This window comes from Aptenodytes forsteri, unplaced genomic scaffold (assembly GCF_000699145.1).
Source record: "Aptenodytes forsteri isolate BGI_AS27 unplaced genomic scaffold, ASM69914v1 Scaffold67, whole genome shotgun sequence".
NCBI classification, from domain to species: Eukaryota; Metazoa; Chordata; class Aves; order Sphenisciformes; family Spheniscidae; genus Aptenodytes; species Aptenodytes forsteri.
The window spans coordinates 161375-172179 of record NW_008795373.1 but is presented as its reverse complement, the minus strand read 5'-3'; the positions used below and the strand labels follow the sequence as shown (position 1 = coordinate 172179).

The following is a 10805-nucleotide window of genomic DNA, read 5'->3' as shown; positions in this document are numbered from 1 at the left end:
AGGGGAGGGCAGGGCAGGGCCGGTCCCTGCCGGGGCCCCGGTTGCGCCGCCGCCATCCCCGCCGCTCGGGATGACCGGTTTTAAGAGGCTGGGCGAGCAACCGAGAAAACCAGAGGGAAAATCGCTGCGTCCCAGATGCAGCCTTTAAAGCCCAAGCAAAGTGGAATTAAGATTGTTGCAGGCGAGTAAATAAAACAAAAGCCTTCGCTGGATATTACTGGAAAAACGCGGGACTCAACAACTTCCCTTCCTTAGAGGAAAAAATTCATCATGTTTGAGTCTCTCTCCTGCCGGGTTTTGGCCAAAAGGGAACAGAGGAATTATAAACCGGGAGAAGTAGCAGACTTGAACTGAAATGCCCCTTTGGTCTCTATTTACAGAGAGATTGGAAGTCACAGTAATGAAAAATGGGGAACATAAATGAGTGCAAAAGACTGGAGTTTCAGATTGCTTGGAGGATAGGGTGTAAGTACCTTAACATAAACGGATGGCTCACGCTGGGTGCGTTAGTAAAGCCGTGCACTGTAAAGTATCACACTGTGAAATTACTGGTAGCAATTTGTTATGTCCCTGTTGCAGCTATTGCTGTTTAACTGGGTGTTGTCTCAAGCTTTTTCCCTGCAAGCATTTTCACCTAAACGATGTCCTGTGGCTACTGCCTCTCAGGGTTGGATCCAAAGTGTCCTCTTTTACTAGCCAGCACTGGCATTAGTGAATAGAACAAAAATGAGTGATTTGAACAATGTGATTGTTATTAAAAATTGTATTTAAAAATATCCACTTGAAGACCAAATGCACCACTGAGTATATCAAATTGCCTGACGAGTTACTTGCAGTAGACTGTTACAGAAGTGTGTGTCAACAGGGCAAATGGTTCACTTACAGTTCACTTAATCCTAGACATTGAAATATAATTCATCTTCTGTGAGATTTTTGTAATTCCCGTTTCTCTCTGTCAAAAGAGCATGTTCCTGGATGGTGAGGGATGGATTTGTACCTTGATCTTACATAGTTCGTACAGCATATTTTTTGTGAAGTGAACATAATAAATTCAAACTGATGTTTGAAAAAACCCAGAAATAAAGTGTAGTCATAGGCATCCGTGTTCTCCAGTACCTGTGGCCTTTTAACAGGCTAAATTTCTGATTTGCATTGTCCCTTTACAGTTGTTGCCACTGCTCAGTTTGAAATTCTTCATGAAATAAAAAAAGTTACCTATGTGGAAGTCTTCCCCATGCTGGCATGTCCTTCTGGCGATGGAGCACTGGCAGCTTGTAGCTATTTTCTCTATAAATATAATCACAAGCATGTAGAGCCATTCTGATAGGCATTTAGAGTTAATTTGCTGTATAACGTAAGTCTTCTAAATACATTTGCTGTTGTAAGTCTCTTGAAGCTCTTCAGCGACATGGTGGATTTTTCACTGGAGTTCAGAGCCACCTCGCGGCGGCCCCGCCAGCATGGATGCCCGCATTCCTTACGGCTCCAAAACTGGAAAGCTCCACCTCTGGGGTGGCAGCAGGAAAAGCTGCAAGTACTTTATAGATCGTGAGAAGTGCTGCTTAAATATGCTTTTTAATCCGTTTTTATTTGACTTTGGGTGGCATGAAGAATCGTGCCTGGATATTTGGGTTTGTCTTTCCATGAGCAAAACACTTCATTAAATAGAAAAAAGAATCATCCAAATGAGCAATTATGTTGATCACCTCATCTGTGCTGTGCCATGAACAGTAGGGAAATATGCGGCTTATTCATTTCAAAGCACAGGGCTCTCTTGTTCACTCAGGGTGCTGCTAGCAATTATCCATGTGCCTCGGTGCAGAGAAAGCAAAGTGGCCCGCATTCATACTCTTTAACTCTTTCAGACTTCAAAGCAGGGTGGCCTCATCCAAACTGTCTGCTGGTCCCAACTTCCAAACTATGCTAAGGAAATACTCTGCAAAGGTCCAACTAACCCAAGTCAAACCCATAGCAGGGGCTCTTCTTGTGCTTGAACAGCGCAGATACAGTTCCAGCACCCAGTTATGGCCTGAGCCATAACTGCTTAATTTTCTAATGAAGTTTTGCATCTGTAGTCTTCCACACAGTTACGCTGAAGCCAAAGGGCCTGATGTTTCATCTCTGACCTTGCAAGAAAGACTGCAGTAAGTCTACGTAATTCCTTGAGCTAGGGTTTCAAAAGCTTTTTTTTTTTTCTTTTCAGAGGCTTTATATTGGGAGGCCCAGCCCTGTGACTTGCTTAGGCTGAGATCACACTCATTTCACTGTCCTAGGGTAAACTCCAGCAATGGACTCTAGAGGGAACATCTAAGTCACTGTGGTTATCACACATTTATACTTAAATGTGTAATACTTGGGACTTGATCATGGCCTGGGTTTCATACTTAATGTAAATTTGCTACATGCCACCTTTCTCCTGCAGTGGATTTAGCCCATAAATATGGGTGCACTATGTGGTACCTGCCCTGAGCTGTCTAAGTGGAAGTGAAGAGGCCCTTAATTTGTATTATCTTTTCAATTATATATATTTGCTTCTCTTCTCTGGAGCATTCTTTCTTCAGCCCATACGTGGAAAGCATGAAGTGAGCCGGTTTCAAGAACAGTGGAAATCAGGAGTAAAGCTGTACACAGGAATCCTTTTCTCTTCTTGCTTGGATCGATGCATCGGGGAAAATGGGAATCTGAGCAGCATCGCAGTGCTGCGAGTGCAGCAGAAAGAGGAACAGCAGCAGTACTGTAAATGAGCACAGTGGATAATAATCTGCGGAAGTGCTTAGGCTTCTTCTTGGGGTGGTGACTGAGAACAGGTGGAAAACCCGTAAAGAAAATAATGAAAACAGGCTCTGGGATGGGGTGGCTTTTTCCTCTCCTTGGGGAATTTTGTACAGGACCAATTCTGTATTCAAGCGTGGTTGTGGTCTGGAAGGCACCAGGGAGTGTAGCCAGCTCACGTATTTTAGGGCTGAATTTGAACTTTATGTTGTAATTTTTATATTTTCTGATCAAATTTGCATGATAGGTTAAACTTGCTTCTTTAAGCAAGCTGAAACTTCACTTCCAGTAAGCCCTAAATGTGCACTCTCTAAGCAGAGCATTAGTTCTGCTGCACCACGTACATCTGTATGATTGATGAAGAAAGTATGAAGTAGGAGAAAGAAGACGCCACTTCTTTGCTTTCATTGCTTGTGCTGGTGGTTTTGAGATTAAAACTCAGCCTTTTGTTTTTTACTTGATTTAATCCAATTAGCATTTTTTGTTGCTGAGAAGACAATTCCAGTCAATTATTGGAGATTGTTTCCAGATTATATTCCCCCCTGCTCTTTTTGCTAAACAGATTTTCTAAAGGGCATGTCTGTAACTCAGATAATTTGTGTTCAAGCATAAATCTGTAGCAAAAGCGTGAAAGCTCAGTGGGGAAGGTAATCTTTCTCCTTTTTGTCAATAAGTAGGCAAGTAAGTACATTGCCTGCTGTGGCATAACGTGCTGAGGGAGCCGTATGTGCCAGTAATGGCATACTGAGTCCTGCACACCGACTTGTACTGTAACGCTAGCAACAAGCATCCTGCAGTCCTCATGCAGGCAAAGCTTCTCAGTGATGCAAGGAAAGCAAGAGCTAGCTAAATATGAGCAGTTTACAGGCTAGTGCGAAAAAACTCCGTGTAGATGTGGGAAGACAGGCAGAAATGGTAAGTATCTGTCTCTCTAAGCTGCTAAGAGTTTCTGGCATATATAGGCACCAGACCACTTGTTGCGTGTCACAGCAGGTCCATTGCTTTCCAGTGTCCCTGAAGAAAAACAGAATTTAACTCTCAGATCCCCTTGTGATAAGTGCTCTCAGCAGAGAAGCCAGACTGATCTACCTAGAAAGTGGAATGCCAAGGCACAAAAAGAGAAGGTGAAAAAGACCTGTGTATTTTCATATAGAGGTGTAGGCTAAGTACAGTGCACATGAAAGCACATCATCCCAAACAAGAAATGCCTTCATGATCCTAAAGAGCTGTATGGGACCTACTGGCATTGCTCTTCCAGGGAATAAGTGGGGCAAGTCAGAAGCTGATGACTTTAATTTTGTCAAGTTCCTATGGCAAGACTATCAGATTCATACTTGAATGGGACTCAGGAAATATGGTCTGGCGGGGTAAAATTAGACAACCACAGAAAACTAAAGCGGCCTCAGGTCTCCAGCTGACTTCAAATTAAACAAAACCAAGTTCCTCATCCTTAGGCTAAAATTTTTAGACCTAAAAATCCTCATCTCAGTTGAAGAACTCTTCTGTAACTGTATGAAATAAATGGGCTGACCATGTAACTATCAGCAGTTACGTATCTGCATCACCAATAATACCGCTGGAAACAGTTCTCTCTGCAGAGAGACCAAATTAATCTACCTCCGGTTCCCTTTGTTCTCAGTTTTTAGTGGTTGCAGACACCTTGCAGTCTTTGTCTACCAGGAGAACTGAGACAGAGAGAGTAGAAATGACTTGTCCAATGCCAACAAGATAGCAGGGAATTCAGTCTTCATCTCTGGAGTTCAAGATAGTATCCTTAACACTGGACAGTTCTTTCTCTTTAGACTCTGCAGTTGATAGACTTCATTTCACCACTTAGAGGATGATCAAACACTGGAAAAGGCTGCCCAGAGAGGCTGTGGAGTCTCCGTCCTTGGAGACATTCAAAACCCAACTGGACACAGTCCTGAGCAGCCTGCTGTAGTTGATCCTGCTCTGAGCAGGGCAGGGAGGACTAGATGATCCCTTCCCACCTCATCCATTCTTTGATTCTGCAATTCATTTCTCTACGATGCCTCAGCAGATCTGGAAAGGGGTGTCTTGAGGGTCTGTCTGGCAGGTCTACTGCTGTTTTACAGTCTACTACTGTCAGCCCCCCCCCCAAAAGTAGTTTGGCACACTCAGTACTGAAGTGCTCACTCAGGATGAGTCTTTTGCAATAGGAACAAGGACATTTCTAAAGTAAAGATGCTGCGATTAGTTAATGAATTGTGTAACTTCCACTTTATTGCCAGTAAAGTAGGTTTCTTTAAAAAACAATGATGTCATCAGGTTCTCTTTGTAGATTGGTTGGCTATATTAAGAAACATTGACTATTCCTTTAAATACTGTGGTCATCATTATAGTCTTTGAAGAGTGGTGGTAAGTTCTCTCTGCAGGGGAACCAGTGACCTAAGGAAGCTGAGGCAGCAACAGTATTAGAAGAAACCAATCTAATAGTGAACATCAAGAAAGAGAAGGAGGTTGATGCTGGAAATTACTATCCTGTAAGTCTAACAAACTTCTATCTCATATAAATTAACCATGAATATATGAAGACTGAGAACACTTTCTTAACTCCCACATGACAACAGATCTATGAGCAAAAGCAGCAGGGACTTACACATGATAGCTATCGCCATTGGTAGAATTCTACTAGCAGACCATGGCAGGAAAAATGTAGTCAATAAAACCAATTTGGATAGTTGTTCAGTACAGTGTTTTATACTCCATCTCACTCACAAAATTAAGTCATTCAATCTAGAAAATGAAATCTGTTACGGACTGAACACTGACCATAAACAATGTCTGAGATGATAAAACAGAAATATAGGGCACAGCAGGAATCTTGGTTACATCCAGACTTGGTTTATACCTTCATTTTTTGATCTATAATAATAGTCAAGAGCAAGGTATTTACAATTTCAGAAGATTCTGATACCAGAGAAATTAAAAGGGGAAAAAAATAGGGAATGGAGGTAAGAGAGGAGTATGGAGAGAAAAAAAAGAGATAAGGGGAAGAATTCCAAACTAATGGGATTTCTCTCCTCTTCTCCTTCTACCCTCCACAAAAGCTAAAAAAAAAAAAGCCCAGCATGGGAATAATCCATTTTGTACATCATCTTTGTTTTCAAGGGATGGCTGCTCTTAGGAGAAAGCTAACTGTAGTCGGAGATGACCACTGTGGTAAGACATGCCTCCTCTTTGCTCTGCAGCACAAACAGCTTCCTGAGTCCTACGAGCCAACTCTGTTTGACACTTACACCACTGACACAGAGATAGATGGGAAGGAGATGAAACTAATTCTCTTCGATGTGGCAGGGAAGAATGAATTCAGTTACCGAAATCTCCGCTCAGTGTTCTGCAAGGACACTGACGTTATTTTAATGTGCTTCTCTGTGGACAGGCCCGACTCACAGCAAAACATCCTTGATTTTTGGGTTCCAGAAATCAAACTGTTCTGCCCCACAGTACCTATTATTCTGGTGGCTACCAAGATAGAACTAAAGGGTGATGAAGGTATTAAGAAGAAACTAACTACTCCAGGCAACGAGCTGATTAACACTACAGAAGGAGAAGTTTTAGCTGCCAGCATTGGGGCATATGCTTACTTGGAGTGTTCTGCCAAGACAAAAGAAGGTGTTGATACAGCCCTGGACATTATTAGTCAATGTGCATTAAATGAGAAAACAAGGAGAAAGAGGCACTACAGGCACTGCCAAATTTTGTAAGAGGCATGAACATTATTTTGTTGTTGGATTTCATGATGTGGAAAGGTAAGTTGATGTCTTTGTTGCTGTTGTGTGGGTGCTATAAGGGCTGCTTTTATGTTATAGGAGGAAAAAAATCCCTTATGTTTGCAAAGTGTCACACTTGAAAAGTTGGATTGGTTTCCTTCTCCACCTCCAAAACAGGCTGAAGGCACTATTCCAGATTCGAGTTGAGTACTGGTCTTGAGAAATGGAAATGATCAAGCTACATACAGTGGTCCACAGAGGTTTTTTGGTCAAGGAAGATACACACAGATTAGGACAGGAACCTAAAACAGAACTACTGGGACAAGCACAAGAACATGTTGTTCAGTGAACCTAATTCCCTCTTCCTGGTTGCAAGGCTGGGTGGCAAGCAGCTGTGCTGACAAGGTTTCCTAGTATGCACTGCCTTCTATACGCTTCCTTGAAGGATGTCCTTGGGGAAGGGTGTCACCACACACACGCACACACGCACACGTATCTAGTAGTCTGCTGTGCTAATAGCAGTGGGTTTCTGACTGGCAGAACAGGTCTGACTTTCTCTAGGATTCATTTGTAGAGCTGGCCTGGGCATGGTTCCATAAATGCATCAGGAATGCAATGTATAGCATAGGGTACAATGAAGGCAGTGCTATCTCCACCTCTTCTTCAGGCACAGGTAAATAAACTGGGGTAAAACAGCCTGGCTCCGGAGTAGGATAATCCAGTTCTTGATAGAATTCCTACCTTAAAAGGAGAGAAGTAAAAAGTCCAGACTTCAGTTTCTAAACCTCTTTGTCCTCATGGTCTGAATGTATCTTAAATCTTTCTGTCTTTCCTTAACACTTGCAGGCAGAAGACATGAAGTAAAGGGAATGCCAACAACCATGCTCTCAGCTTTGCGAGTCATTAACAATCTGGAAAGAGACTGAGACATGCTGCCAACCTAAGCAGAAAATCTCAGAGAGGCACAGAGATGGATCAAAATGGAAAGACTTGGGGTGCATCTCCATACTCCCCCCTTCTCTGAAGCACTGATTGCTGGAAGCCCAAGGAACTGAGTTATGGACTGACATTAAAGGTGCAAGTCTGGGAGCAGGCAAATAATGTGACTGCAGGATTTGAAGGCACGTGCCGTAACACAGTAAGTGGACAGAGAAACATTTTAAGGTAAACCCCTTCCAATCCTGAAGTAAAGGTACAGGGCTAACTGAGCATAACTGTCATGAACTAGGAGAACATGGAAGTCTATCACTTTTTTTTGCTGCCTTCCTTGGTGGTGGTTTCATCACTCTGGCAGCTTGGTTACAGTTTCCCGGGGGAAACAAAATGAGAGTAAACACAAATTTTTAAACTGATTATGCCACCTGGAGCCATACACTTAGCAAACTAGCTTTTCCAGGTGAGAGGCCTAGTAAATACACACTTAAAATTTTTTCTTACCCATTCTTCCCACCGGTATTTGTCTATTGATGGTACCATGGACAGAAATACTGGGGTTGGCCAAGCATTTATTATTGGATGAGTTGCTGGTTTCCTTCTGCATCACTTTTTAGTAGCAGTTTTGAAGTCCACAATCACACTGTGTCATAATAACAAATGCTTCAAGGATGACGCTTTACATTTCCAAAAGTACCTTTCTTCCAAGAATCTCTGAGCACTTTTCAACATGAATTACCAACCCACCTCTTGGTAATAAGTAGGTGTTATTTCTATTTTCAAAACTGAGAAACTTAAACTGCTGCCTAAAGTAACTGTGAACCATCTACTTCTTGGAGCTTTCTTTTTCTTGACTTGTTTTCCATGTCCTTTCCCTTTTCCCTCCTGGACCATTCTTAACCTCAATTTCCTCTCCTCTCTGTCTATAATAATCCCCTCGATGCAACGCGATATTGTACCCAAACTTTAAAACTCTTCTTTCCATGCAACTTGGATGTGAGTGTGTGCTGTGCATAAGTGCTCTCTTGATTCAGGTAATGACATACATTAGTGCATTTCAAAGAGCTGTATATATGTAGATAGGTTTAAATTGTTATTTCCATTTTATATGTGTATGTGTGGGTGGGGAGGATTAGACTGCAGATAAGTTAAAGAACACAGGTGTTTCAGGTGCCTCTGATGTGGGGTATTGAATTGGAGAGAGGCAGTTCTGCAAAGATGCTAAGCGCTTACTGCTCCCACTACTTGGAAAGTTCAGACCACATCGGCGAATCTGAGCTTACACTGCTCGTTGCTCAGTAGGACACTGGTCAGCATATTGATTGGCGTCTGTTTTCAGTCTAAATAAACAAGTATTTTCCTCCAGAAGGGTGCTTTGTTCAAGATAAGGGTAACTGGTTTCACTCCCAGTATTCACTTTACGTATCTCTGAATTAAACTTTTGTTACACTGATCTTAGTTTTTATTTCTTAACATTAACCTTTTTATTGTTTTTTGTGTGAAATAAAATTTGGCAATCTGTTTCCACTGTATACTCCTCTGCAACTGGAAAAGAGAAATCTGTGGGAGATTCTTCATCATCCTTTTGCTAAAGCTGTATAAATTCTCTTTTTGCCACTTTTGTCAAAAAATCCAAATGCTTTTCCTCTTTATCTGTCTCAGAGCACTTTTGCAAGAGCAGGCTACTATGTGGCTGTTCAAGAAATCCGTTGGACAGTTGTCCATATTTTAGGGCATCTGGCTCCCATGAGAAATCCACAGACTGGATAGTTTCCTTTTTTTGTATTTTAACATTGGCCTGTGATTCAGAAAGAAGGGGACATAGCCCAGTAGTCAGGATATTAGCCCAAGACATATGTATCTGGGGTTGCTTCTCTATTCCACCGCAAGCTACGGTCTGTCCGACTGTACAGGAGAGGCTGTGCACGTCTGCACTGAAAAGTAGCTGGACGGAAGCAGTCCCCCCCAGAGCAGTATGGAGCTCGACAGGTGGTAGTTCATCCTTCCCATTTAAGATTGTGTCTTCTGCAGCGCACGTACACCCTCTAGCTGATGTTAGGCTTCCTACCCCAGGCCTGCTGGGGCGGTGGTTGTACTCATGCATATGAAGAGTACCCCAGGCCTGCTGGGGCGGTGCTTGTACTCATGCATATGAAGAGCTCGGATACGAGCCGTGGGAGAGCTAGAAAGTCTGTATGAGACTGACGCTGGGATGCCCATATCTTAAACCTGGAACAAAAATCAATAGTGATGAATCTGTATAGAAGCAAACTGCCAGCAGTCAATATCCAGGCTAGACTTGAGCCAGAAGTGCTATCCTCTAATGCAAGTCTTTCTTCCAGTGTTGGAGGGGAGAGGGGGGAAGAAGGAGAGGAAGAGGGAGAGGAAGAGGGAGAGGGAAAGGGAGAAGAAGAGGAAAGGAAAATCACAAACTGTTTTATTAACCATTTTTTTTACTTTTGTGAATTTAAATATTAAATATGACTTTTTATTAAGGAAAGTAAAAAGCGAAGGAAAGAAGTACTATGAGAGAGAACATGGAAATTGACTGAACGTTCACGTATCATTCAACAGGGCCATTTCTAAGATGAAATACCCTGTTTACTCCCCATCACAGCAGTTTAAGACAGATGGCCAACTGAAACAGCAGGGGAATTTATACTATATTAGGTGAATATGATGATACGCATTGCAATTAAATAAGAGCTTCTTTGCGATTTCAGTGAAGCAAATATGCAAAAAATTGATATTGATGTCTTTCAGTACTATGAGAGAGAACATGGAAATTGACTGAACGTTCACGTATCATTCAACAGGGCCATTTCTAAGATGAAATACCCTGTTTACTCCCCATCACAGCAGTTTAAGACAGATGGCCAACTGAAACAGCAGGGGAATTTATACTATATTAGGTGAATATGATGATACGCATTGCAATTAAATAAGAGCTTCTTTGCGATTTCAGTGAAGCAAATATGCAAAAAATTGATATTGATGTCTTTCAGTAGAAGGAAGGAAGGAAGGAAGGAAGGAAGGAAGGAAGGAAGGAAGGAAAGGAAGGAAGAAAGGAAGAAAGGAAGAGAAAGAAAGAAAGAAAGAAAATCAGTACATAGGAGTAATAAAGCAATATGTGAGAGCAATTTTCCATTTTCAGTGCAAAGATAGTTTATGTATTTCATGCAGTAGTGTTGTAGTAGCCTGTCTGCCTAAGAACGTCATCAAGACAAGGTTTGTAGACAAGCTGACTTTGTCGGGGAAAAAACAGACAAGCTCTTGGACACTCATGTCTTCAAACACCTCCTCCAGATCTCGTCTGATAAAGGACCTGACTTCTCCCTATAAAGCTCTACATATTGTGATAAGCCA

At 42.1% G+C, this 10805-nt stretch overlaps 1 protein-coding gene across 1 annotated transcript; it reads left to right on the top strand.

The window, feature by feature from the left end:
* The first annotated feature begins 5906 nt into the window (after window positions 1–5906).
* Window positions 5907–6500, top strand: LOC103899935 (ras-like GTP-binding protein RHO). Its single transcript, XM_009280502.1, has one exon. The coding sequence runs from the start codon at window positions 5907–5909 to the stop codon at window positions 6498–6500; it is 594 nt and encodes a 197-aa protein (XP_009278777.1).
* The last annotated feature ends 4305 nt before the right edge of the window (window positions 6501–10805 follow it).

Bases quoted from the DNA above. Each gene is read 5' to 3' on its own strand.
- LOC103899935 (XM_009280502.1), top strand. From the start codon at position 5,907: ATGGCTGCTCTTAGGAGAAAGCTAACTGTAGTCGGAGATGACCACTGT.